This window comes from Ursus maritimus, unplaced genomic scaffold (genome assembly GCF_017311325.1).
Source record: "Ursus maritimus isolate PB19 unplaced genomic scaffold, ASM1731132v1 scaffold_32, whole genome shotgun sequence".
Classification (NCBI taxonomy): Eukaryota; Metazoa; Chordata; class Mammalia; order Carnivora; family Ursidae; genus Ursus; species Ursus maritimus.
The window spans coordinates 579,221-607,046 of record NW_024425786.1 but is presented as its reverse complement, the minus strand read 5'-3'; the positions used below and the strand labels follow the sequence as shown (position 1 = coordinate 607,046).

Below are 27,826 nucleotides of genomic sequence, written 5' to 3'. Positions count from 1 at the left end.
CCTGTGAGGAGCTGGGGCCTCGGCCGCGCACACCGGGAGCAGCGGCGCGCTCGCTGGGGGCTCGGCGCCCGGGGGCGGGACCTCCCTCCTTCCGTGGCGTGGCGCTGTGGGCGGCGCGGGTAGGCCGCCGGGCGCCGTGCACACGTCCGCGCCGCGCGTCCTGACGCGGTACGTCGCCGTCGCCGCCGCCGCCGCCTTGGCGTCATGACTTCCGGGCGCCGCGGCCGCCATATTGCTCGCGCGGAAGCGCCGCCGCGGGGTGGGAGTCCCGGAGCGGTTGCGTCGCAGTCGGTGCGGCCGCCGCTATGCCGTCGTCGCCGCTGCGGGTGGCGGTGGTGTGCTCGAGCAACCAGAACCGGAGCATGGAGGCGCACAACATCCTCAGGTAGTTGGGGCCTCCGCCCTGGCCTAGCGCGCCCAGTCGGACGCCGGCCGTCTCTCCGGCCCCGCGTCCTGCCCGGCCGCTGCTGGGCGGCGACGGCGGTGGTTCCGGTCCCGGCTCGTCCTGGGCGGCCGCCCCGGTCCCCGCTCCCTTAGGCCCGACGCCGGCGGCCGGGCATGCGGTTCGAGGCGGTCGCCGAAGGACGCCGGATGGGCCGCGCCGGGCTCGTTGGTTCCGGGGCCGAGCGAAGCGAGGAGTCCACAGGGCTCAGTCGTCCGCGGCCCCCCCCTCAACATGTTTCTCAGCGTTGCGGGAAAATTGAGGTTCCCGGTCGCGCAAAGGCCGAAGTTCCCGGTAAACCCGAGGGGTTGGTGCTTTTGCATCCACTTGGCAGGCATATCTGTGCATCTGAGAATAGCGGACCTTCTGTAGGAGTTCCGTTCGTGGGGCGGTAAGTGCCAAGACCCGCTTAGGGTCTGCTAGGTGGTCGTGTCCAACGACTGTCTCCAGGCTGTGTGGTGGTTTATCAGGTCTGCTGGAACACTTGCGCAAAAGAACCTCAGGATAAAGGAAGTCTTAACAAAAACAAAAACCCCAAACACGGAAACGGCCTATTTTGTTAACTTCGTGAATTTGTGTATTTGGTCCTATCTACGTTGAGTCTCGAGCAAAAAAAAAAAATGCCCTCCCTCCCCAAAGCCTGCAGCCGCTAATTTCTGGAGTACACGTGAATTCGTTTTGCGCTTTTAGTTTATATGTCAGTACTGACTTCTCTTTCGTGACCCTGGCGTTGTAGGTGTTTAATAAAAGTTCATTTCCGCTGGGTAAGTTTTTTCGTTCAAAGTCACTTCACAAAATGTGAAATTGACACCTTGCATTGCAGTTAAAGTTGGTAACACGTCAACTTTGATAGGAAAGCAGACTGGAAACTACCTCTTTTCCTGAAGTTTCCACGCGGCATAAAGGACAGCAGTGCCGGCTCTTCTTAGTTACCACAGCCCAACTTTAAGTCTCCTCAGTAACTTGGAAAACTTAGAATTTCCTTCACCTTCTCTCCTTTTTTTAACGAAGGTGGAAGTGTCAGGGTTCCAGGATCTGCTAATTGGAGCTTAATTTTTCCTAACCTATCCCACACTGCCCACAGTATTCACTCAATGTCATTTTTTGTTAGAATGGGATGCTTTGACCCTAACAATTCAATGTGAAGGTTGTTTTTAAACGAAAACATTTAAAATTGCAAACTTGTTTTCAAACTAGAAATGTGCTAGTATTAAGTTTACAGTCATTTCAAGTTCGGTGAATTTAAGGAAAAGAATGTAAGTTAACACTCCTGGAAAGCTACTCAAGAAAAATGAAGTTTCATGTCCTCCGTTAGAGCAGGTGATCTGGAGACCGCCTCATTCTGCTGGTTCTGGCTGGTGATCTTTGGTTTAAGCTCTTATTATCTTCATAACAAGGTCGAGATGAAATCTAGCAAAAGGGAAATGTTTTTTTAGTTATCTGTAGTAGCTTTGTAATGACACCAGTTCCAAAACTTGCCCTGAGAGATCACTACGAGATGACATGTCCTTGTGTAGTTCAAATCGGTGGTAGCTGACACAGCCTTGGGTCTCCTGTGGAAATGAGGGTGCAGAAGAACCCCTTCAAACAGTCACCAAGTCGAAATGCTTAGGTGTGCTTGTACCCATTTTACTGTGTTTCAGATTTACTTCAGAAAGACTCAGAATGAAGGCAAAAGAAGCTTAAGTTTAGGGTAACCTGTATTATTGACATAGTGAATGTGACGTTAATTGAGACATGAATAAAGGCTGACATGCCTGTATTTGGGGGGTGTTTTCCTTTGTTAGAAAATAGCGTTTGCTTATAAAAAAATCTCTCTGTAAACAGAGTACATTGAAGACGGAGGCGCCGACAGTCCCTCACGGGGTCCTTGTGGCACCTTCTGGGTGTCCTGTGCGCACACTGCAGCGAGAGTACAGTGTTGTAATTCCTCTTGACGTAATGCTAGACTTCGGTTTTTATTTTGATGTAATGAATTTGAATACATTTATTCATATTGAGTAATGGCAGTGGTTACAAAATGAGGACACAGTAATTCAGGGGAATTCTGTGCAGCAATTAATTTTGTAGCCAACCCCAGATTAGTAGACATTTTGGCCTTTTTTTATCTTTCACTCTTAAAATGTCAACATCCTTGTGCCATATAAATATCTTTACACAGTTTTCTGATTGTTTCCTTGGATGAATTCCTAGGGGTAGAATTGCTGAGTCAAAAGATAGGCATATTTTACATTTTCATATATTTTGCCAGACTGCCTTCCAGAAAAGTAGCTGTTTATAGAATTCCTGTTTTCTCAATCTGGGCTTGGCTTTTCTTTTCTTTTCTTTTCTTTCTTTCTTTTTTTTTTTTTTTAAAGATTTTATTTTTTTATTTTAGAGATACAGGGAGCAAGCACAGACGGAGAGTGAGAGGGAGAAGCAGACTCCCCGCTGAGCAGGGAGCCGGATGTGGGGCCCTATCCCAGGACCCCGAGATCATGACATGAGCCGAAGGCAGACCAGACTGAGCCACCCAGGTGCCCCTCTGGGCATTATTTTCATTTTTTCCGTACTGCTAGGGCAAAAGAGAATCTCACTCTCCTTTATTTTTGAAATAGCTATTGAGATGGAAAAATTTCTCATGTCATTTTCACTTTTGACAATTATTTATGGCTTCATCTCTATGTGGATTATTTTCAGTGTTTAAAAGCATCTTTAAGAACTTGATATGGTGGTTTTGTTACCACCTGAGACCTTATGAACGTCAGGACCTTACAGATGTTTGTGAAGCACAGGGAAACTTCTGAAATAAATATTAAAAGGAATGCAGTTAATTGGACCCGCACAGGGTAATTTTATTAGTGAAATCCCATTTTATTTTATATTCACCCTATTGAAAATCAGCTTTAACTATTTTCTGACAAGTCAAAAACAAATGGTAATCAATGTTGGCATTTTTAGCCATAATGTTCTCTGGGGTGATCATTTTTGATCTTTTGAGACTAAATTGTTTCAAATACCAGCCCCGGGAGCTCTTTACGTTTTTAGGAGTATTTCCACAGAGGCTTCTGTTCTTTGTACACTGTAGATTGAGATTTCCCTTTGGAGCCAATTAATTTATTTTTTTGTTCAGAATGATCTAGATGTTAAGGGGCATGTTGATTTTTGGAAGTTCTCTGATCGTAGCCATTCAAAACAAATTTTAAGACAGACTTATACATATTGCTGAACTGAGTTCTCAAGTCTGTTTTCAGTCTTAAGGCAGTATGATTTGGGGAACATGAGCAAAGAGGCTGAAATGAGGAAACCAGATTGAGAGTCAGTCTCTTGAGCTGCTCTCTGCCAGGTGCTTTCTTTTTCTTTTTCTTTTTTTTTTTTAAGAATTTATTTATTTGACAGAGAGAGACAGCCAGCGAGAGAGGGAACACAGCAGGGGGAGTGGGAGAGGAAGAAGCAGGCTCCTAGCGGAGGAGCCTGATGTGGGGCTCGAACCCAGAACGCTGGGATCACGCCCTGAGCCGAACGCAGATGCTTAACCGCTGCGCTACCCAGGCGCCCCCTGCCAGGTGCTTTCTAAATGCCATATGATTTCATCCTTGCAATCCTTAGGCTGTCCACATTTAACACGGGTGAGGAGACAATACCGAGAACAGGAAGCCCTTGCTCCTGAGTGACAGTAAGGAATTGGACATTGGGGGCTCCGGTTATGATGAGTAACAGAACTGAGACTCCAGATGACTGAAGAAGGGTCCAGGGTGAGGGGAGGGCAACAGAATCAGCTAAGGTCCCACGGTTCTCCAATTTGGGGTAGAGCTGTCAAATCATGACCAGAGCATGTAGGGCTCCCACACTGGGATTGGGGCGAAATTGGATGTCCTCCGCCAGATGGGACCAAGCCTTGGGCTGCCCGCGTTTGTGTAGGAGCACGCCCAGTCATGGTGCTAAACTTACTGGTCTTGGACCCATTTCCAGAAGTCTCTTGTCCTTTACCAGGGAGGGATATAGTCTGCTTATGCCCTGCAGCCTCTGCCTGCATCTTTTTTTTTTTTTTTTTTTAAAGATTTTATTTATTTATTCGACAGAGATAGAGACAGCCAGCGAGAGAGGGAACACAAGCAGGGGGAGTGGGAGAGGAAGAAGGCAGGCTCCCAGCAGAGGAGCCTGATGTGGGGCTCGATCCCATAACGCCGGGATCACGCCCTGAGCCGAAGGCAGACGCTCAACCGCTGTGCCACCCAGGCGCCCCTCTGCCTGCATCTTTTGATGTTTTGGTTCTGGGTACCCTTGAAGAAAGTAAACTGGGAACTGTTTAGGAAGGTGAAAGGGTTAGAAATCATGACTCTAAGAATGGCAGAGAATGCAGGAGAGGTGCCTGCAGAGGAACACATTTGCCTTCGTAGGTTTTAAGGGACTGCGTTGTTTTTTATCTTCAGGAGGCAGAACTAAAGTGAGGAGGGTGGTCGGAGGAAGGTCAGCTCTTGTGCAAACATGGATTCAAAGCTGGTAGACCAAGCAGGGTAACCGTTCCAACAGCTCCAACATTTCTTTCCTGCATCTCCAGTCTTTTACAGGTGAGAACAGGTGGAGCCCAGAGCAGGGAAGATAGTTCAGCAGTTTCACACCTGTTAGTAACACATCCTTGCTTGGGGCCAATTAGTGTTGGAGCCAGAAAGTGGCACATTGGTGGTATTTGTCTCTGGACCATCTGAAGTACCGCATCTTGAGGACCTGCTCTGCTGGCGCTGGGTGGAGGGAGGACACCGGACAGGCTGACCTAGCAGCAACCAGCAGAGGAGGGTGGCCGACAAGCCGAGGTTGAGGAAGAGCAGCTGTGGAGGGAGGGACATCTAAGCAGGGGTGCTGGTGGGGGGTGCTAAACATAAAGGCACACTTGTCACAAGCTTGGCACAATGATCTCAAGCCTAGCTGCTCAGTTTTGTTGTTGATCTTGTGGGAGGATAAGAATAAGGTGGAGGGGCGCCTGGGTGGCACAGTCGTTAAGCGTCTGCCTTTGGCTCAGGGCGTGATCCCAGAGTCGTGGGATCGAGCCCCACATCAGGCTCCTCTGCTGGGGGCCTGCTTCTTCCTCTCCCACTCCCCCTGCTTGTGTTCCCTCTCTCGCTGGCTGTCTCTCTTTCTGTCAAATAAATAAGTAAAGTCCTTAAAAAAAAAAAAAAAAAGAAGGTGTAAACCCTAGAAAATACTTACTGAATGTGTTTACAGCCCACATTTAGCAGGTGATGACATAAGTTTTACTGGAGCGCTCACATTTCGGAGAGTTCATCTGGCAGTCTTCTGGCTGTGCCACAGTGACGTTGCAGGCAGGCCTTCAAGTTTGGTGGCTTGTGAGCCGGCGATCTGTGTTCTGTAAATATGAGGTCATCACATAGCTAGACATTGGGCCGATTAGCAGTGAGTGATGTGCCTATAGGGAAGGTGACCTGGGATTGGGAGTGCATCGTGCCCTACTTAGAGTCAGGGTGTGCTTTCCGAAGGTTGGCAGTGGGTCTAGGATTTCAGTCTTGGCCAAAGAAATGCTTGAAATTGGATGAATAATCAGAATGGAAAACAGAAAACGTAACATAACCCATGCTGTGAATTTGGGTGTTTGCTTATGTGATGCTTCTTGGTGTTCATTTGAACACCGTCATTTTACTGTTAGCCATTGGGATAACAATGGAAACAATCCTCTTTCCCAAAATTTGACGTTTTCTTTTTTCTTTTTTTTTAAAGATTTTATTTATTTATTTGACAGAGGCAGCCAGAGAGAGAGGGAACACAGGCAGGGGGAGTAGGAGAGGAAGAAGCAGGCTCCTAGCAAAGAAGCCTGATGTGGGGCTCGATCCCAGAACGCTGGGATCATGCCCTGAGCCGAAGGCAGACGCTTAACGACTGAGCCACCCAGGCGCCCCTCAAATTTTGACGTTTTCTGTGTTAGGTTCTTTATGGTAGGTTTTTTGGTACTTGTGAAGACGTTTGATAAACACTTGTCTGGAAGCTTAGTTAAATGTACAAAACAGTTGGCCCTTGGGACAAAGCCTCTTGGTTGTCAGGCCTGTTTTTATATCATCTTTATGTAAGGTGGTTGTCACACTGTGGTGTTGTCACAGCCCAGGATGGGCTGCTCTGTCAGTTGCATCAGCTCCGAAGACACAGCGCTTCTGTTGCTAATTAGCCTTTTTGCCGCTTGGGAACATTCTGTCGAGGGAAGAACAAACTGCACTTCATTTTATTTTTAAATACACTTGACTGTCGTTGCGGAGAGTTGGGGAGGGCGGTGAGGACAGGCCCCGAGACCATTTCTAATGGGGGTGGGGGAGCTTCTTTCATTCAGAGTCCTACCTGTCCCTTTGGAGATCCGGCAGTCAGCCCCTCGAAAGCCTTGTTAAGGATCAGCCAGGTGGAATGTTGGGCTAGGTTATCTTTGGGATGATCTACTTTCGCGGATATGGACAGACTAAAGTGGAGAGTCTTCTCTTTGGACACCTAATGCAAGCCTCAAACCCTGCCGTGACAGAAGGTGTGTAGAGGAGATACGTGGGCCTGCCAGGTGGCATCGTCCAGGCGGTTCAGGCTCGGGCCGCCCCAGCAGGATGGGGGATGTGAGTCCCTGCACCAGGGACTCTCCATCTGGAGCCTCCCGGGAACTCTGTGGGTAGCTTTCAGGTGGCCTGTCTGCCCTAGCCCAGCCTGAAACACCCGTGGAGCCTTGTCCAGGGTCTCTGCATCATGAGGTGTGTGCTGTGAAACTCTCTGAGGTGTCCTGTCTTCTGTTTCCCATTCCCCCATGATCCCCCTCTGCTCCTGCCCTGTGGCTCTCTTCATCACTGTCCTCTCGCTGTCTTACCTACCTGATGTCTTACCTACTTTGTCATGCCCCCGCCCCCGGCTGTCAAAGGAGAGACAGTTGGGTCTGTTTCGATCACCGTTGTATCCCCAGCACATAGTAAGCTCCAGGAAACATTGAATCAAAATGGAATGGTAAACCTGCCACCAGTGGAAGTGGTGGTGGTTTTTAATTTTTGAAGCTTTAGTCCTGTCCTTGGGGGTCTTATTTCTGTGGGCTCATGTGTTTTCATAGCGCACATCCCTCTCCCCTGCCAGCTAGAGAGGCGGTGCCCTTGACATACGGGTATTGGTTGCGTGAACAGCCCAGCACCCTCGAAGTAAACCTGTCCCTGGACACAGGTGAAGTGGTCAGTGGAGTTGGCTTACCAGCATCCGGGATACTCGCGCTGCTTCTGGGCACCCTGCTTTTCCATGAGTCACACAGGAAACTCAGAGGAGACTTGAGGGTTGGCAGGCTTCAAGGATTCAAGGAGGGTTATGCTGCAGAACCCAGGGTTAGTCTCAGGAGTAATTCTCTTTTTCCGCTCAGTGATGTACAGTTTTCACATTTCAACAGCCGATAAGCTGCTGGAGCAGGACAGGGTACCAGCCAGTGGGAGGTGGCTTCAGGGCGCTTCGGGGGAATGGCTTGGAGCTTAAAAAGCAAGCTACTTGTTTTGGGCAGTTTTTACAGATTGGTGACAGGTTTTGGCTCACCACTGTGTTCTCTGTGGCTCTCATGGCCACGACCTTCTCCTCTGGGACTGTCTTAGGAGGATGGGACCTGCGCAGAACCAAGTGCCCCACTGACCTCTTGCAGGTAGCAGGTGGCTGGACAACAGCTTGTTTCCCTCCTCCGGCTGTTGAGATGACCTTCGTCACGGGCTTGTTGGTGCTTTGGTGAAGTAGTTATTTTAGCGTACATCATCTGGTGAGGAAATAGGTTCGGATTTGGAGTGAAGGTGATCTGTGTGTACCTTCTCAGGTCGTGCGAGTTGCGGTGTGCTGCACGGCCGTGCCCTGTGGCTGGGCCCCGTCACCCTCTGCTCACGGCACAGGGCGCGTTGTGGTCAAGTGTCGGAAATGTTGATGTCTTGAGGTTTAACAGCTCAGGAATAGCGGACCTTGGTTTGCTAATCAGAAGTCGGCTGTGTGCTGTCTTCTGCGTCACGAGTGACGTTTTCGGACTTCTAGGGATGTGGGCACGGGGCTCAGCTCTTACCAGCCTCAGAGGGCTCAGGCGAGGTGTTTAAACGAACCTTGACAACAGTGCTCTTTTAAAATTACTGTTTCAGTATGTGCTGACTTCATACTTTGTGCAGCTGCCCAGTGTGGAGGCCTCTCTCCCTCCAGATCACAGCCCCTCCTAGGCCCCTGTGCCGCGAGAGCTGGGCGTGTCCGCACCCTGCTTTTCCTGTGAATAACTGCAGGAGAGTTTTGTACGGGGCACCCCGCACCTTTTCCACATTGGCCGCAGGACCCTGCTGGGTGGAGGGACGCACAGGTTGGTTCTTGTCGTCTGTGGTTACTGTCGGGGCTGCAGTGAGTGCCCTGTGGGGCAGTTTGCAGGCGTAGCTGCATGTATCCCATGGACGGACTTCCAGAGGGAAGTGTCTGTGTTGGAGGGGACAGCGGTTTTCACTTGCTCGGTGTTGACACCTTCTTTCTCCAGAGGCTTGCAAGTCGTGTCCAGCAGCACTGAGTGAGGTTTTCCTCCCTTGTAGGATCGTTACTCATTTGCCAGATATGTATTATGTCTTCTGTTTGCTGCTGTGGGTGCTAGGCACACAGCAGTGAGCGGGAAGGACCACGTCCTTACCGCGTGGTGCTGACAAGGCCGTGGGAGAGCGCTAACCTGTAAGCAGACGTTGGCCGTCCTAGGATACATTTCTCTTACAGTGAGTGAGATTAAGCTGTTTCCTTCCCTGTGACTTTCATGGTCATAGTGTGCTTCTCTGTGGGGTTTCTTCATTTCATTTTCTACGTCAGGGTGTTCTCTGCCTCAGCACTGCTGACATTCTGGGATGGAAGACTGTCCTGTTCATTGTAGGTTTAGCCACCTCCCTGGCCTCTAGATGCCAGGAGCACCTCTCCGTTGTGAAAACCAAAAATATCTCCAGACACAGTCAAGTATGAATTGCAGTAAAACCTCGAGAAGCTTGAGACTGTTCTCACTAGGGATTTCAGAGCCAGGCAGGCATGTGAGAAGGAGGGAGGCGCCCGTGGAAACACACGTGTTCTCTGCGAGTCCTGCCTGGAGTCCTGCCGTTCCTTCGGATGCGGAAGCTACTTGGTTTACAGATAGAGAGCTGGGGCGAGAGGGCTGGGTTTTTTTTTTGTTTGTTTTCAGACACTTTTAACACTTAGAAGTTTTACTGACTGTGAGGTTGGAAGCTTGCAGGTTCTGTGCCAGACTAACTTGTGCATGTGACTGAGGCCGCCCCGAGAGAGGTTCTCCGTGGTGACACAGCACCATGGGCCCTTACGTCTGTGAGGTTTGTTTTCAGAGGACATTTCTTACGGTGCAAGCTGTCACTCACGGACTGCACTTCATGCACACTCCCCTGGCTTGTCAGGAGACACATTTGGTCTCTTGCCTTCCCTCGGACTCCAGCTTGGGAGCTGTTTGTTCTTGACCCTCGTGGCGGACGTGACGATGTGAGGCTGAGGAGATGCCCCCGTGAGCCTGACGCTCCTGGGCGCTCAGTTCTGGTCCCAGCAAGCCCTGGCTCACAGGGTGACAGGGACTGGATGCATGACATTCTCTGTGGTGGCACGTGCTGTCAGGTCTGTGGGAGTTCTTCGTAGGAGTCACAGGGGTCCTGTGAACTTGAACCCTCTACAGAGGTCAGGGCAGTGGTCAGGTATGTTCCAAAGGAAATCTTCCCTGACTCTGCGTGTCTGTGGGGCCTCTGAGGGTCGGAGAAGTTCTAGAGGGATGCAGTAAACAGCTGTGGTACTCACTCACCACCTTGCAACTGCGTTAGCAAACCCTTTGTCTTCTGTCTCGATTGGTTCATCCCATTGTTGTGTAATACGCTACAGGATTTTTTAAAAAGATTGATTGATTGATTGATTGGAGAGCATGTGTGCATGTGAGTGGGGGAGGGCAGAGGGAGAGAGAATCTCAAGCAGACTCCCTGCTGAGCACAGAGCCCGTCGCCGGGCTGGATCCCAGGACCCCAAGATCATGACCTGAGCTGAAACCAAGAGTCAGATGCTCAACTGAGTCACCCAGACACTCCAGTATGCTATAGGATTTTTTAAAAATTGTGAATAAAATGCTTAAAGTTAAGAATTTAAAAACATGTCTGTAGTATCAACAGTTACTCATTTTGTCTGTTTTCCATTACCTAATCCTTGGTTTTAGAATTTTGTGTCTCAATCCAACTGTGATTTTTTTTTTCTCTCCTTCTGTGTCTTTCAGCAAACGGGGATTCAGTGTCCGGTCCTTTGGAACAGGAACTCACGTGAAGCTCCCAGGACCAGCACCGGACAAGCCAAATGTTTATGATTTCAAAACTACATATGATCAGATGTACAATGATCTCCTTAGGAAGGACAAAGAACTGTATCCCAGTGGGTCGCCCTTTTAGAACCCCCTACGTGCTTGTCTCTGGCAGGTGTCACCTGACGTGCATCACTCTGACCTCCAGTGGAGGGGTGCCTGTGACGCAGGTTCCTAGCGGCTGCCTCTGCGTGGTGTGCTGAGTCACGGCACACGTGACGCGGAGGTGGCCGTGCGGGGCGTGCAGATGCAGACACGGAGCCCGTGTTGACAGAGTCGAGGGCGGGCTCCGATGCAGCACCAAACAGGGCAGCGTAGGTGAGGAAACCACAGAGCGGGCTGCAGGGCTGCCCACCCCTCCCCTCCACAGGTAGGTGTGTGTGTGCGCACACGGGAGCGCCGTGTGCGCTGAGGCCCACGTAGGCAGGCTGCCTCACACATCTCTGCCACGTTTGCTACCAGAGGAAGCGTGTTAGAAGCACGTAATTGAGAGAACTTTACTTCATTTCAGGAAGAGGCAAAACAGACTGGATCTCTACTTAAGACTCATGTGAAAGAAAGGTATTTTTTTTTTATTAATCATTTTTAGAGAGAGAGAGTGCACGCACAAGTGGGAGGGGCAGGGGGAGAAGGCGAGGGAATCCCAAGCAGACTCCGTGCTGGGCGTAGAGTCCAGTGTGGGGCTCAGTCCCACAACCTGAGATCACGACCCAAGCTCAGACCAAGAGTCGGATGCTTAACTGACCATCCACCCCGGTGCCCCAGGAAAGGTATTTTTTAAATAGATGTTTATGAACATGACCTCAGGCTCCACAGTGGTTAAGATCATTGCCTGGCCTTTGCCCAGGACACTTCATGACCACCCGTGCTGCTTTAGAACTTCTGGGTCTTCCTTGTTACAGTGAGGGTTTCTAGTTCTCAGGATAGAGTCCAAACATACGCCAAGTGAAAGAAATAGAAACACCAGAGAGAAAACTCTGTCTTCATGTTGGTGCTCTTGCAATTTTTAATAAACTACCAATGTTTTCTGTAAATCTGTAGATTACTTAGCGGGGAGTATGGCCCCAAAGCTCATTCTAGCAAAGTGTAAAACTGGACCCTGATAGTTACTCCATCAGTCCCCTTTGCTCTCCTCCCTCACCTACCATTAGTTGTTGGGGCATTGAGGCAGAAGTACCGTTTCGGGGTGTGTGGGGCTGTGTGTGGGAGGTGGGAGTCCAGGACTCACGGTGCGGCAGACCCGAGGTCCTCCTGGGAAGTCCTGGGTGTCCCCCTTTCTCAGAAGCCGCAGAGCCTGCACTGGGGAGAAGACCCTGGTCTCTGTGTCTCAGTGCCATGCGCTGCTCACGTGCTTGGGCCGAGAGGGAAGGCTCCCCTAGAGGCAGCATCTCAGAAAGGCTGTTCTCCCTGAAGTTCTCCTTTGTGTTGACAGCCACTCTTTAGCCTTGCGGAGAAGTGTTGACCACGAGCCCCCTTATCCTGGAGAAACCTGTGACCCTCACTCCGGGTTTTTCTCACTTGGTATGAACTCTCCATGTGTCGTTAAGCTTATCTCGAGACAGCGTCTGTTTTTGAAGATTCTTCAGCTAGCACCATTCATTTTTAAACTCTTCTACTCAGCGAGAGAAACGAACGCAAACAGATAATAACGTGCTTGTTCATACTCCCTTAATCATTACAAATGAGGCCTTCTGACATTGGAGTTGACCATGATCTTTCTGTTTCTAGGAGTGGGCGGCCCTTAACCGTGTTTTAAAAAGACGGGAACAAGAGGGACTTGGAGGAGGAGGGTTGACGTGTGAGTCTTAGCAGTTCTGAATGGAGGCGCAGAGCCCAGCCGCTCAGAACTCAGAATCCCCCCCGTGGGCTGACTTTGTGGAGATGCACGCTCTCCCACGGAGCACCCAGTCCAGGAGACGGCCACACACGTGTGCCTTTGCTGCATTGTGGGGAAGGTGTGGTGCTGTTCCACTGTCACCAGCAGTATTTGCCTCCTGAGAGGTCACCTTCACGGACCTCCCCTTTTGATTGCCCCTCACGAGGCTCTGGGAGGGAGACACCTTTGTCGGTTTATTGACTTCACTTGGGTGGGGTTTCTGTCTTCTAGGAAGGGTGCCGAGTACAGCCCTGGACCAGTAAAGATGGGGCATCTGCTCCGGGGGGTCAGTGTGCACACCGGCAGGACTCTGGGGACAGGGGCACGGGTCCTTCACGTATGAGGGGAACAGAGGGAAGGAGGGGGCGGAGGAGGGTCAGCTGTGTGTTGGGGTTCCGACACCTGGCTTGGGAGGTATCCTGAGGACACAGGAGGGGAATACCTGACTAGCGACGGCTGCAGGGGGGACGGGGGGGCTGGCGATTCGGTTGCTTCCGAGTTGGTGTATGGTACAAGAAGCAGAGAAGGGCTAGAAGCCAGGTCTGCAACCTAGAATACTGGGGCTTCTGTGGAAGCGATGGTTTTAGGATGTAAACCACTGATAAAACACGACACTCCGTGAATGTGCGAATTTTCAAGGGCGAGCATGATGTCACAGAAGGAAAGTGGCACATGGTTAGTAAAGCTGGGAGGTGAGGCGGAGCGGCGTGGGGCGGGGGGCAGTCTCCCCCGTGTGTGCATGCATGGCGCTCCTGAGGCTGAGTGTGGGGCCCTGACGTTCTTAAGCTCTCAGTAAGTTTTGGCCGGTGGTCCTTTTAGCATGAAAGCACCTTATTTCTGAAACTATTTGGCTATTTGTAGGTGGCTTTCCCTGTGGTTTTCTGTCTATGAGCAGGGGGGGGGGGGACCTCAGGGGTTGAGGGCCAAGCACCGGTCCCCTGCAGGACCTGTCCCTGGGAGATCGAGGGGGCCAGGGATGTGAGTTGGGATAGAAAGCTTGTTAAACTAACCCTAAACTAACTCGTGAAGCTAGACTGGGCTGGTTACCAGTTCCTGTGAGGGTTATCTACCTGTAGTACAGGGAATCCAGGTTCACCCTGCGGACAGCCGGGGACGTCCGCTTTCCCTCCGGCGAGGGGCACCCTCTGTTTCACACAGAAGAGCGGTGTTGGGAGAGGGTCCCCGTGGCAGATGAAGCGCAGTCCGTGGGCCCCAGCGTGTCTTACAGGCGGTGCGGCTGTCGCCACGGCAGATTTGAGCACTGTTTTACTCCTGTTTTGTTGAAGTTCACTGAATTGACGTAGTGTACCCTTAGTTTCAGGGGTAGAGCAGTGACTCGTCAGTGGTATACAACACCCAGAGTTCATGCCCGTCACTCCGTTCCCCACCCCGCCTGAAAACCCCCTGCCCCCCGCAGCCCCGGTCTGCCTTCTGTCTCTGAGTTTGCCTCTCGCGCCCGTCTCCTACACACAGAGCCCTGCGGCGCGTGGTGTCTTCCGGAGCGGGCTCCCCCAGCATGTTTTCGAGGCTCATCCGTGTTGTGGCGAGGAGCAAGCTGTCTGTTCTTAAATGTAATTCTTTTTCTCTTAACCTTTTTTCTTCTTTTGCCTTGGAGTTATTGTGAATACAGAGCAGCCTTAAACTTGGTGCTTCGCCCTGTGGGCTTCAGCACAGCTCCTGTGGTAGACGTCGGGGGTTTTTCTCCTTTTCCCTGCGGGGCCGTGTACCAGGCTGGAGCTGCCCTGGGCTCCCCTCACTGAGGGAGCACAGTCTGCAGCCGAGCCCTCAGCCTGCCTGGAGGACCCTCGCTGAAACGAGAACGTAGCTCCTTCTCCACGCATGAGCGGCCCGGCTGGGACCTCATGCCCAGGATTGCTGGGCCCCGTGGGGGGTTTCCGAGGGGAGGGCCACAGTGTCTCCATGAGGTGTGATAGGGAGCCCATTTCAGACCCTCCAGTGGATCATTCATTGCTTTGTGAACGACAAAATCCCTTAAGATCACTTGTCTTAAAAAGCAAGTAACTGTATGTTTAAATAATAGTGGCATTTTTAATACGAGAGACCAGTTTGCTTCTTAAACGCTGATTGGAAACCGAGTAGAACTAACACTTTCCGGGATCCTGACTTTGCAGTTAGGAGTGAGCCTGTATCCAGCTTATTTTTCTAATTTTTCTCCATCTTTTGTACTCACCTTTGGGGTTTAGCTTTTTTTAAACCACATACTCATTTTCATCCTCTGGCCGCATGGTCCTTAGGCCTCGAGCTACTGTACGTGTGCTGGTGACCCCGAGCAACCCGGGTGTGACCTGCAGGGGCCACTGCTGCTCAGCTCTGTGGCCCAGTACAGCCCTAAGAATACAGTATGTGATGTGTAGAAGCTGTCTTAGTGCGGGGGGAGTTTCTGGAGAGGCAGTCAGTCAGTCATACTTGGATTTTCGCCTGCAGGGGGCACCCCTCACCCCGGTGTTGTTCAGGGGTTGGCTGTATGTATACCTGGTTCTTCCCGGTGCACTTTTTCTTGTGTTGGGGTAAAATCTGAAAATAAAAATGATTTCTAAGATTGTAGATCTCCACACCACCTGACCTCTGTCCTGGGTCTGAGGCCCTGTTCAGCTGTAGGGCCACTAGCCTTTTCCTATTGTTGGGGTCTCCCTGGGCCCTTGCTTCAAGCTCAGTGTACCTTCTCCTGCTGTGCTCGGTGGGGTCGGGGTGGCTGCCAGGCTGCTGGTCCTGTTGTGGGAATGGTTCCTGCAGCTCAAGCCCGTGCTCTCTCACCTGCCCCCGACGGGTTCACCATGCTTGAGGTGCTCGGGCGCTCTCTTCGCTTCTGCTGGATCGGACCTTACCTCATTTCACGCTGGTTGGCAGCTACGTTTTTAAGTAGTTTTTGAGAACAGTGTTTATCAGTTTAACAAATGAGTGTGTTCCTAAGTTAAACACTGATTTCTAGAGAAACTCTGATCTAGTTTTGCTGATATTTAAGCTTTCAGGTTTTAGGAAAGCACTTGTGCTTAAAATATAAATCATGGCCTTAAGATACTCCAGAGGAGGCAGAAGAGCCGCCGTCGTGTCTCGTCTGGGGAGATGCCGGACATTGAACAGAGACGGTCGGTTGGCTGGGGTAGCTGCCAGGGGTCACCTGTGCATCTGGGCGTAACAGCCACGCTGACCTTGCCCACGGCTTCGAGAGCTCGCCCAGGGCCGGGAACAGACGTGGTCTTCCCAGCCCATGGTAGGTGAGATGCTGACGCCAGCTGTGTTGAACGTGGGTTGCGTGGAGTGGATCACACCGGTGGTTTCACGTTGCCAGTAACCTCACAGGTGGTAGGGAGAGGACCCTGTAGACCAGTCAGGACGCCTGCCCCCCGAGCCTCGCGGTGGGGCAGCAGTTAGCTTGGGTGCCAGTGGTTCCGGACCTGACTTTGAAATTTCCCAGGTTCTCGTTTGTGCAACCTACGTGCTTTGCAGAAACCTCTTTGATTTCCAAAATGAATTTATTTCTTAATATAAGAAGTCTTAGCTCGAAAGCTTTTTATGCAGCGGTTTTCAGAGTGTGGTGTAGGGTTCCAGCTGTCCCCACAGCCCTTGCAGAAGATCCCAGGCTCCAAGCTGTTTGCTGTTTGCCTTTCTCACTCTCCCGGAGTGTGCCAAGGGCTCTGTCAAGCTCCCACCCGCCCGCCGTGGACCGGTCCTCCCTCTGACGGCTGGTGGGCTGTGTTTGTCCTCTGTTGAAGACCTGCAGCAGCCCCAGGACGCCCGAGCCCACCCGCGCCCTGAAGCACTGGGCTCCGCCTCTCCAGCTGTCTTCTTTCTCTTTGGACGGGGAGGCAGGGGGACAGTGAGCGCTGCCTGTGGAGGGAGACCGGACCCTGTGGGCTGTGGTGAGGCCACCGTGCGCCACTCCAGCCTTACAGCTTAAGAGCAGCCATAAGAAATCTCTTGTTTGCATACTCTTTAGTGCTTTGCCCTGAAAACATGGGCTGGGGGGGCGTCTCCTGTATCTGTAAAGGTTAGGGGTGGCCCGGGTTCCCACGTGTCCTCCTTTACTCAGGCCTTCCCTTTTTGCTCTCTGTGTGGTAGCACGTGGTGTGCTGCTTAGTGATTCACATGTGTGGTCTCCTTTGGCTTTTCTCCCCTGAATCTAAACTCGGAGTTGGCGTGGTCTGTGGCACATAGCCGGCACCGGGTGGTGGAAATCAGGTGAGCTGCCATGAGCTCTGATGGGGGTGGGCGTGGTGGGCATGTGGGAATGCATCCGCTTCCCAGGGCCGGGAAGTCTGCCCAGGCCTTGACCAGGAAGACATGCAGGGCCTGAGGAGTGGGTTGAGCAGGAGGGCTCCAGGAAGATGCCAGGCTGAGCGGGAGGGGTGGGTCTGAGTCCCAGCGGTCCTTACAGCAACAGGCACAGCTTTCCCACCAGCCTTGGGGCGGAGCGCCCACTGAGGGCGTGCTGAGTGGGGACGCTGCTCCAGCTGCGTCCACCTTGGTATGGACTACGGCATTTGGGGGCACGGAGTGTAGACACCACATCAGGGCGTCATCCTGCCCGTGCTGTGTCGCCAGGAGGGGCCCCCGTGGGGGTGGGATCTGAGACAAGGAGCTTCGTCAGAGTGCCTTGAGGACACAGGTCATGAAGAGTGGGAAAGAACTGTTACCAGCTCCTTCAGGGGCAGGCCTGGTTCCTGCCCTGGCCCCAGAGCAGGTCTGAGCCACACGTTCTGCCTCTGGATGAAGGGCCCCTTCCTGGACGGCAGCCGTCTCTGTCCCAGCCCCACTCAGGGCACACCAGGCATCACCATTACCCCCAAGAGTAAGATTACGAGGTCTTCAGAAGGAAAAGACCCTGCCAGGCCATGTTTCACGCAGTTCTGAGTGCATCCCAGTTAGTGGGAGACACTCAGTGACGCCCTTCTCTCTCCAGTGGCCTCTGCTCAGCTTGGTTTTCTGCTAATGGTGCAGAGCTGTCTGCTCCGCCTTGGCCACGGCTGCTCTCCCTGCTCACTCTTCCCTTAGGAGGCTTTGGCTGCTCGCGCTGGTCCCCCTGAGGAGCCCTGTTGGGGGCGGGTGGGTTGGTTCACAGTGACCATTGGCCGCTCGAATGGGCTGCTCATCCCCCTTCTGAGGCAGACAGGTTTGTTGTGCAAGATGTGGTGTTTGGACAGTTGAAGCTGAGCTGGGGTCGGGGGGCCTTGGTGGGGTCAGGCAGGGACGGTTTCAGCTCAGTGACCACCCTGGGCTTTGTCTAGTTATTGTGTTCTCTTCCTGCTTTTGGCTTACTTTTTTTTTTTTTCTTTTGTGAGAGTCTTATATTTTGTGGTAAGAGAACTGTTTTTCTTTAAATCACTGAGTCACTAGAATTTCAGTGAGGAAGAGGGGTCATTTTATTTTTCCCTGTGCCCGTTGCAGTGATGCCGGGCGTTGGGGAGCTGCAGACCACACTGAGCGCCCTCCGGTGCCAGAGCGCCGCCCGCCGCCGTGGTGACGTCCAGCACAGGTGACCCAGCGTCCATCCCCTGCTGCTGGGCTCAGCTTTCCTCTCCACAGGAGGCTTGGGTTTAGTCCAGTCTTGAACCATTCGTATAGAAAAGACATGGTGTTACAGACTATTTCATAATTTTAAAACTTTCTTAAAAAGAAGTTCATGTTCACTAAAATTCTTTTTTTTTTTTTTTTTAAAGATTTTGTTTATTTATTCGACAGAGATAGAGACAGCCAGTGAGAGAGGGAACACAAGCAGGGGGGGAGTGGGAGAGGAAGAAGCAGGCTCATAGCGGAAGAGCCTGATGTGGGGCTCGATCCCATAACGCCGGGATCACGCCCTGAGCCGAAGGCAGACACCTAACCGCTGTGCCACCCAGGCGCCCCTCTGTTCACTAAAATTCTTTATCTTCATGCTCAGCTTTTTGTTTTGAGGTTAAAATTTTTATAAAATTAAACAGTGGGAGTAGGTGTGTGTGTCTTGAAACAGACTAAGGGGGGCACCCGGCCGGCTCAGTCAGCGGAGCGCGTGACTCTTGATCTCGGGGTCGAGACTTCGAGCCCCACGTTGGGCATCTAGCCGACTTTAAACACACACACAAAAATTAGAAATATTTTTCCCACTGTAATTTTATTTATCCAGGCAAGTTATTTTAAGAAGTGTTTTGTGAACATTCTCACAAATTTAAATGAATGCAGTATTTTACCCTATTTGGCAAGTGGTCGTCTACTTGTGTTATTTGAAAGTCTGCTACAATGTACTAGAACTTAGTCTTCCTGGACAGTGCATTATGATGGACCCTTGTCATCTGTTCACAACAACCCAGGAGTGAGACCCTCCCTCTCGCTGAAGCCGCAGGAGCCTCAGGCAAGGTCCTGAACTTTGACCTCACTGCCCCCATGACCTCACTGCCCCCACCTCCAGCTGTCGGCCCCAGGCTTGAAGGATCGTAGAATTGTCTGGCCAGTACTTTTAAACCCCATTCAGAGGGGGGTGTTTCCTTTGAAGAAATGGGATGGCCTAACCCTCCCCTCCAGAGTCCACTGATGCTTCGCTCAGATCCATCGGAGGGGAGGGGAGCAGAAGCTGCCATGCCGTGTGTGGGGCGGTCTGTCCTTGCGGGGCGCCAGGCACTGCCCAGAAGCATCTTCCAAGCAGCACAGCTTGCAGAGTGCCAGGTTAGGCAGATCGGGCCGCCTCTTTATGCGCCCACCCCGAATGCCCATCAATCAGACGGTGGGAGCCGCCCCCCTGAGGCTGGGGGCTGCGGCGGCCCAGGTGTGGGGCGAGCGCAGCGGCAGGTGTCTGCTGCCTCTCTGAGCGATGCTGCCACTTGGGCTTGCGCGCCCTGGGAGCCGAGGCTGGTGGTGCTGCTGCTGGCACGCGCACACAACGTGATTGCAAATGCAAACGTCTTTCCAACATGTTCTCTGCTGATTTTAGCCCCACAAAAGCGACTTTGCCACTAGTGTGTGATTCCGTGCACGGTTGTGGGCGCCTCTGCTCCAGTGTCTGCTGTTGGCCCTGCTTCCTGTGGGCCTCGCCTCCCAGGCCTGTGTCCCCACGTAGAGCATTCGCACAGCGGGGTTGCAGGTTGGTGGCCACGGAGGCCTCTGGTCCCCACACTCTGAATGTGCTGTCCCAGAGGGCTGTTTTCCTCATGCTCTTTATTTCTTCACATAAGTAACACTTGTGCCTAGAAACAGTGCTGCTGACATTTCCTGGCGGGCTCCCGGGCTGTGTTCTCTGGGAGGTGCCGAGTGTGCAGCACTGCGATTCCCTGGGGTCGCTTGTGTGTCTGCAGGATCCAGTGTGTTCGTCACTGTTCTGTCTGGGGACACGGCCCTTTGACTAACAGGAGATGATCCTGAAAGGTCCGCGGGGAGGCAGGCATGTGTCTGTCCTGCTTCCTCCAGTGGTTGGTTCTTGGGGTTGTGTTTTTAAAGAGGCCTTCGGTGAGACCCTGGAGGTTTTGTTCTAACAGATTCTCGATGACACGGGTCGGGGGGCACACAGTGTCTGGCCCTGGGGTTGTGACCCTGAGCAGACGGTCCTGGCCTCGCTCTGTGGGCCGGGGGTCCGCTGAGTGCTAGAGCTCGCTGGGCCGCAGGCCCTCCCCATTCACACCTCCGTTGGCACAGATCTGAAGTGAAGGCAAGTCGCTGCTACAGAATCCTGATAAATACTCAAGTTGTCTCTGAGATGGGGTTGGGAGACCCAGTTCCCTGTTGAGGGACTGCCCTTGCAGTAGGTGCCTGTAGGGGGCAGGTGCCTCAGAGGCTCCAGCTGCATGGAGGGGGCTTTCTGGACGCCTGCCCCCCTTCTCACGTGTCGCACACTCCAGAGGGAAGCCCCAGGGGTAGGAAAGGGTCCCAATGGATTCTTGAGGCCAGCAGAGAAGAGAGAAAGGAAGGCTCCAGACTAGGGTTTCTAATTTCCTGGGGCAGGGAGTTGTCCCTCGTGGTGGGTTTGGGATTGGCAGATTGCCCTGGGCTTCCTGGGAGCACGGCCCTGCTGACCGTGATGCTGTGTTCTGTCCTCAAGCCTTTGGGGGCCTTTCAGAAGCTCCAGTCCTTTCCTGGGGCGCGGCTGGCTGTCCCATCTCAGGACCGTGGACCTGGGTTCAGCGGGGCAGCGGCGGTCTTCCTCAGCATCGCCCACCCCCACGGCTGTGTCTGGACCGACTTCGGTGGCCCAGCCTGTAGGGCCGGTGACTGGCGCTTGGGCCTCTCTGAGCTGGGCTGCCTTTGAGGGTCTTCCTTCCCCAGAGGGGACGTGGGTCACCCCATAAGAATTCTTGCTCTGTGTCTTATGTTGCCATTTGATGAAGCCTAAAATCGGAAGTAAGACTAGATTACAGGGTTCTAACAGATGAACAGATTCTCTAGGTGTGGCCCGCTCTTGGGGTTTGGGGTTCACATCCGAGGCCCAGAAGTGGAATTAGGCATGGCCGCGTTTGGGGACAGCAGGTGTTGATACCCCACCAGTGTGTCCTCGGGGCTGTTCGCCCAGTGTCTCTGAAATAGGCGTCCTCTGAGGGAAGCATGAGCAGCGTTTGCTCCAACCAGGGCCTGACCCAGCCGCCGGGAGCGTGTTAACGCTGCGGTGGGTATAAGGGGGCCCAGGGCTCCTGCCCCAAGGTGAGGCTTCTGGTTTCCCCTGGTTGCTGAGAGGGAATACTTAGGGCCCGTAGGGTGGTGGCCCCTGGGCTCCTGCCCCCATCCGTGGGAACCGTGAGGCCGCTTGGTCCCAAAGCCCCATCATGCCCAGGTGCCACCTCACCCACCCCCTCGCCTCCCCCGCCCCTCTCCCACTGGAGTTGCTTCCCCTCAGGGACCCTGCTTCTGTCCTCAGTGTTCTGAGCCTGTCTCACCCGGGTCTGTCCTGCGTTCGGCTGGTGACATTTGTGAGGAAGCGAGGCTAGGGCTGTGCTCGCCCGTCCTTGGCAAGAGCCTCTGTCCCGCCAGGACTGGCAGAGGCCCAGGGGGCAGGGGTGGGGTGGGTGTCCGCAGCAGATCCCTGCCTCGTCGCGGCTGAGTGAGGATGTGGGGCGTGGGGGCTCCACTGGTGAACCCGTGGCCTTGCAGAGCGCGCGTCTGCTCTGTCACGTGGATTTCTGGCGGCACCGTTCCCTTGCTCTGGAAACGGCCCATCTGCTCATCTTTCTTGTTTGCCTGGAGCTTACATCTCTGCCTTCCCTCCATCTTCCTTCGTGGGAACATCTCTACTTGGAGTCAGGGTTCTGCAGGAGGGCTCCACGGGCAGAGGCCTTGCTCTGTGCCAGCCCCGGCTCCCTCCATCCCTCCTGGGACGGCGTGCTGTGCTTTCCCCAGATGGGATGTGGTGAGGGCCTTTCCCCGGGGCCCCAGCGTCCGTGTCCACAGGCGGCGCTGCTGAAGCCGGTGTGTCTCGTCCTCTCTCCAGAGGTGAACACGTCTAGCTTCTGCGTCTCGCACTGAGGAGGACGTCGTGGTTGAAGTTAATCCTGGTGTCTGGAAAGTTGCCCTGAATCAGAGCTAGACCGTGTGCCTCAGCTCCCAGGAGTACAGCAGCTCTGCGGAAGGACAGGTGCCCAGAGTCCCGGAAGGGCAGCCTTTCGAGGTGCTCCCAGACCCTCAGGCCCCTGTCCACCTCTGCTGTTTGCGTTTCAGCTTTGCAGAGGAGACAGATCCATTGTGACTGCTTGGTGTCTTTGCTCCTTTCCCATCTCTCTCTCTTAGGATGGTCTCTCCCATCCCGCATCCGACATGTTTGCCCTTGGGTTTCATTGGGCCTACACACTGACGTTTCCCTAACATTCTTACAGCGCGCACTGTACTGGCAGGGTCTGAGCCGTCGTCTGATGGTGAAGACCCCAGAGTGCTTCAGGATGGTCGTTTCTTGTGCCTCCTGTGGTGTGACACACAGCACCAGGTCCCTCCCTAGGCCCTCCCACCCTCCAGGTGCCCCCTGATCTGTGCTGGCCTCGCAGCTGTCTGGGGGGGGAGGTGTCGGGCGGACGGACGGACTTACGTGCTGCCGTCACCTGTCGCAGGTGAGAGCATTGAAGACGCGTGCCTTCTGAAGGCCGGGGGCTAGGAGCGGACAGCACAAGTGTGAGCTGGGAGGGCATGGTGGCTCCTTGGCCTCAGACCGTGCTGCCCAGCGGGGCGGGGGCGGGGGGCCTCACTCAGTCCACGTTGTGCCGCAGGAGCCAGAGTGCGTCACTGTGGCTTCATCCCCATCTCCTCAGCCTTCTGGAAGTATCTCGGGGTTCCCTTGGAGGTTGAAGCTTCATCAGGAGCCTCCCCCCAACCGAACCCAGGGTACTTTCGGTCAGGGTGCTGGGTGGAGTGGGCGCCCCTATGCCACATTCTTTGCCCCCACCCCTCTAGGAACCCGGGTTCCCAGCCCGCTCAAGGGCACTCCTTTCTCGGGAGGCTGTGGCCTGCCGGTGAGACTCTGGCTGCTGCTGTGCTGTCCCTGGCGGCACCGTCCTGCCTTCGGGGGTTGGCTGGCCCTTCACTAAACACAGGCGGCCAGGCTGCTGGCTGGTCCAGGCCTATGTGGTGGGGCATCTCACTGCCCTCTGCTGACCTTCACATTCTGTCCCTGTCCTCACATGGTTTCCAGGGGGCTCTGGGTCCCTGTGACTTGGAGCGGTGGGTGGGTTTGTGGGTTCATCTTCAACGGCTCTTAGCTTGTACCCTTCCCACCTGGCCCAGCGTGGGCCTGGCGTCTCAGCGGTTGGCCAGAAAATAGTCCAAAAGGGCCTCTACCTCTACTTCCCTCATCTACTAATGAGGGTTAGGGTTTGACCCCCGAACTAGGCATTTTTTCCTTCATGACATGAATCCTCGTTTCATTGGTTCCTCTTCTATATAAATCAGAGGCTTAAGTAAAGGAGGGACAGTTTTGCAAGGCCCTAGGGGCAGTGCTGCAGAGCGCCTGGCGGCCGGCCATCCCTCCTCAAGGGCGGCCCCTGGGAGCCACAGCCTGCATGGGAGCTGCATCCCCCTGGGTGGCAGGTCTGTCTCCGAGGACATGCCGGAGCTCCGCAGTCTTCATCCTGCCGGTGGGAGTGCGGGCAGCAGGTCCACGGGCCGTCCTGACCTCCCTGCACCGACACGGGGCCTGCCCTAAGCCATTTCTTCACGCTGGACTTTGATGCCAAGTGCGTGAAGGACCGAGGGCTGCACGGCCTGCGTGTGGCTGCACAGCCGCCCTGGGCGGGCGGAGCAGGGGGGTGGCGGGCCGACAGCAGGCCCAGCCCTGGGAACGCACACAGCGAATGGGAGGCTCGGCTGAAAAATGCCAGACTCAAAAGCATGTTCCGGCTAACAGTGTTTTTTCAACTTAGAACTCTTCCACAGACCGCTTGGATACATTCTAGGTGTTCTCTTTGCTATCTGGAAAGGCAGTGAATGTATTTTGAGTAATAGGAGCTTAAGTAAATTGTTATAACTTAAAATCTGGGAAAGCCATTAAATGTATCACTCAGAAACCCTCAGTCAGCTAGTCTGTGTCTCTTAAATAGAATTAACGAGATGGTTATCCCCAGCTTTCTGGAAAGACCTTTAAAGACCATGGGCCGTGTCTTTAGGGCCTTTGTCCCTGTCTCTTGAGGGTGGTAGACCCTATCCCTGGGGCCTGAGTATAGACCGGGCCACTGGGGTTGGGTGGGGGTAGGCCGCACACTTCGGCCGCGGGGCCTGTGTGTCCCCTGTAGGCTCTGGAGCACCGTCCCTCGTCCCTCGCTATTTTCAGTTAACCTGGGGCTTCTCCCCTCGGTGCCCCCTTCTTGCTGTTGAAGTTGCCTTTCTCGCTGGTTCCTGCGTTTTTCGGTGGTGCTGTAACGAGCCAGACTTGGGGGCACTGGCTTTGTCTTTGCCGAAGAGCTCGTGCTCCGTGCCAGTGGTCACCGAGTTGCTGCGGGATGAGTCAAAGCAGCGGGTGAGGGAAGGCGAGCGAAGGTCGCAGACACCACGCTCTGCTTTCTGGAAAGGGGTTGGTCTGAAGGCCGCTGGCTGAGGTGACCGTGTGTAGATGCCGGTCAGGGCCAGTCTGCGGGGCTTGAGGCACGCGCCTCCCCCGCCGGCTTGTCTTCGGCAGGACCCAGGGGGCGGGCACGGCCCACTCCCCGAACTGCCTCACCCCCTCCATCGCTTCGACGCAGCTGCTGGGGAGGGGCCGGCGGCTCTGCTGGTGCACACTCGAGGTGCTGAGCTGGTGGGGGTGCGGGGGCCTCCTAGGTTTGTTCCTTGACTCCAGCGCTCAGCTACACGCAGAATGGCATCTTACATATGCTGGACAGAAATAAGAGGATCAAGCCTCGGCCCGAAAGATTCCAGAACTGCAGAGACCTGTTCGACCTGATTCTCACCTGTGAAGAGAGAGTGTATGACCAGGTAGTGGAAGGTAAGGCTGCAGACCAAGTGTGCCCTGCGAGCCTGGGCTGCCGCTCTGCCCGTCACCACCTCAGTGGCCGCCCTGGGCAGGACGTGCAGAGTGAGGTGGAGGCCCCCCCGCTCCGCCTCCCTGGCCCCCAGCCTGCACGGCCCACCTGAGGATGGAGGTGGGGGTGGGAGATCGCGGCCTTCGGCTGGCCGTGCCCCCCCGCGCTAAGCCGTCCGTGTGGACTGAGCACGCGGTGCGGGTGGGAAGGTCGTTGGGACACATGAAGAGCATGGGTGGCACGAAGGAACCAGGCTGGAGGCAGGTGCCCTGGTTCTGTGACCTGTGACCACCGTGTCATCCTGTCCCCGTTAGATCTGAATTCCAGAGAGCAGGAGACCTGCCAGCCGGTGCACGTGATCAATGTGGACATCCAGGACAACCACGAAGAGGCCACCCTGGGGGCATTCCTCATCTGTGAGCTGTGCCAGTGTGTGAGTGTCCCGCCCCTGCTCCCGCCCCACGCCTGCTCTGGCCCAAGGGTCCAGGTGTGCCTGACCGGAGGTCCCTGGGAGCAGTCTCTGCGGAGGGACATGACCAGGACCATCTCCCCCTGACACAAAGCTTTTATGAGGAAAGGGGCTGTCACGCGATTCAGTTCGTGTTCACGTTGGGTAATTTTCAGATGCTGAAACCCAGGTCAGTGCAGAGGCGCCCACAGGTTTGCTCATTGACCGCGAGGCTTTGACTTAAGAACTTGCCTCTGTGCTTTTTGTTCGGTTGATGGAAGCACAGTGCCTTTCTCAGTGTCTGGCCGTGGGCCCACAGAGCTTCTGCCAAAACCCCAGTTAGGTCTGGCAGAGCTCGGGGGCCCCCAGAGCTCTGTGGATGCTGTCGTGTCCTCTTCTGCACCCTTGGTGTTCCCCAGGTGGCCCTGGGCATCCTCCCTTGTGTGGAAAACCATAGGGGCTTTGCAGCCACTATGTGGCTATGTTCAGAGCAAAACATTTCCTCTTAGGAGGACCTACCCAAGGAGAGACCCACGTGCCCTGTCCTATGTTCCGCCTGTGAGATCTGCATTTAAGTCAGCTGGCTCTGAGTGACAGAAAAATGAGGGAATCAAGTGGCTTAACCAAGAAGTCCAGACACCGGCAGGCCTGGACTGGTTTGCTTTGGGAGGGGCCCAGGTCCTGCTCTCTCGTTGCACCCAGCACATCTTCTGTTCACAAGATGCCTCACGGCCCAGCATGGCTGCTGAAGCTCCAGCAGTTGTGCCCACGTTCTGGCAAGAGAAAGGGCTGAAGAGGAACACATGTCCCAGAAGTTGCACATGTGACTTCCATTTGGGTCACCCTGATGAGAAACGAGTTGTAGAGGGGCTGCTCTTCACTTCAGAGGGGCAGTGCTTACTGGCCAAGACTTAGGCCAATGAACAGCCTCAGCCATGGTCCAGCCCATCCCGGCCCTGAATCAGCCTTGAGTTGGCCACTGGCCGCACCTACTCCTTTAGGGCAGTGGTTCTCCACCAGGGGACATCTGGCCACACCTGCACGCATTTGTGGGTCTCACAGCTCAGAGGTCACACTAGTGGCAGCTAGTGGGTGGAGGCCGCAGGTGTGGTTCTGCACCGCTGCAGAGCATGGGCCGGCTTCCTCGCTGGGCAACTTCCAGCGAGCGACTGCGCCTTCGCGGGGCGGGGGCAGGGGGGCCACGAGGTTCCATAGTTCACGTACTGGGGGCATCCGAGGGCAGGTCCAGCTGCAGATGCCCTGTGCCTCCCTTCCCTGCGGGGCTCTAGCAGCGGGAGGCCTGGGGCCGCCCCCAGCCCTCTGTCCTCGGGCCTGGGGCGGTTGGGAAGGAGTCTGCCCAGCACAGGACCCCAGGACGGCTCTGCTGGGGGTGGGGCCGGGGCTCAGGCCGCCCGTCTGCTCTCCCCAGATTCAGCACACGGAGGACATGGAGAATGAGATCGATGAGCTGCTTCAGGAGTTCGAGGAGAAGAGCGGCAGAGCCTTCCTGCACACGGTCTGCTTCTACTGACCCACCTGGCCTGGCGCCCGGCGCGCCACCCACCCTCCCGAAGCCATCTTTTTGAGCTCCTTTCTGTTAATACTTTTTCCTTCCTGATACTGGTTTTTACTTTGAGGTATTCTGCCGGCCGACGGCAGTGGTACCCAATAAACTGTGTGTAGGAAATGCAAAGACACACACATGCCAGATTCAAAACAATCACGTTTTTTCTCTCCCACTTTTACTTACCAGTGGGATGTTGATTATGAAGGTGGTTTTTCTTACCCAAAAAGAGCAAACAACGGTTTATAGTACATTTCCCCGTGCATTTGTGGCTTTCATTGTGGTTCCTTCCCCTACACCCCCCAAACTTGCTGGAATGTACAAATACCCTAAATAAAGCAATGGGCTTTATCTTGCTAAGAAAGAGCCTGCAGTTGTCCAATCAGTCGATGTTGCTGGTTGTCTTTGCTTTGTCCTGAGTTCCCCCCTAGCCTGCTCCTGCTGCCCTGGCGCAAGTACCTCTGGAGGGACCCCTGGGCCTGACCCTGCAACTCAGACTGCTTCTGAGGTTGGGGGCTGGGGGCACCTGGGCCTGTGGGGCAGCCCAGCTTCCTAGTAGGATCCTGAGGTCCTGCTGCCCACAGGGGAGCCCTTCTCCCTGTGGCACCTTCTCCTGGGGCTGAGATCAGTTGTCCCCCAAGTAGTCTTACTTCCCCACGACCCCTCCTGACCCACAGTTTGTGGAAAACCTCAGGTCCCCATGGGGAAGTGTCAGGGACTCCCCGTGCAAGGCAGTGTTGTCCTGGGGCTGTGGATGACAGCTTGGCT

The 27,826-nt window shown here is 54.2% G+C and overlaps 1 protein-coding gene and 1 long non-coding RNA gene across 3 annotated transcripts; both read left to right on the top strand.

The window, feature by feature from the left end:
• Positions 1 to 204: 204 nt before the first annotated feature.
• Positions 205 to 27,443, top strand: SSU72 (SSU72 homolog, RNA polymerase II CTD phosphatase). 2 transcript variants are annotated; one of them, XM_040645631.1, is made up of 5 exons: positions 205 to 385; positions 10,677 to 10,820; positions 24,870 to 25,009; positions 25,361 to 25,479; positions 26,924 to 27,443. In XM_040645631.1, exons 1-5 carry the CDS (start codon positions 306 to 308, stop codon positions 27,023 to 27,025), a joined length of 585 nt encoding a protein of 194 aa, XP_040501565.1. In that variant the 5' UTR covers positions 205 to 305; the 3' UTR covers positions 27,026 to 27,443. The 2 variants fall into 2 exon arrangements, with proteins under 2 accessions (XP_040501565.1, XP_008709873.2); XM_008711651.2 differs by lacking the exon at positions 205 to 385 and adding an exon at positions 402 to 833.
• LOC121106390 lies at positions 10,827 to 12,449 on the top strand. The gene is made up of 2 exons (XR_005839000.1): positions 10,827 to 11,318; positions 12,190 to 12,449. It is a non-coding gene; the product is annotated as an uncharacterized LOC121106390 (long non-coding RNA).
• Positions 27,444 to 27,826: the final 383 nt, after the last annotated feature.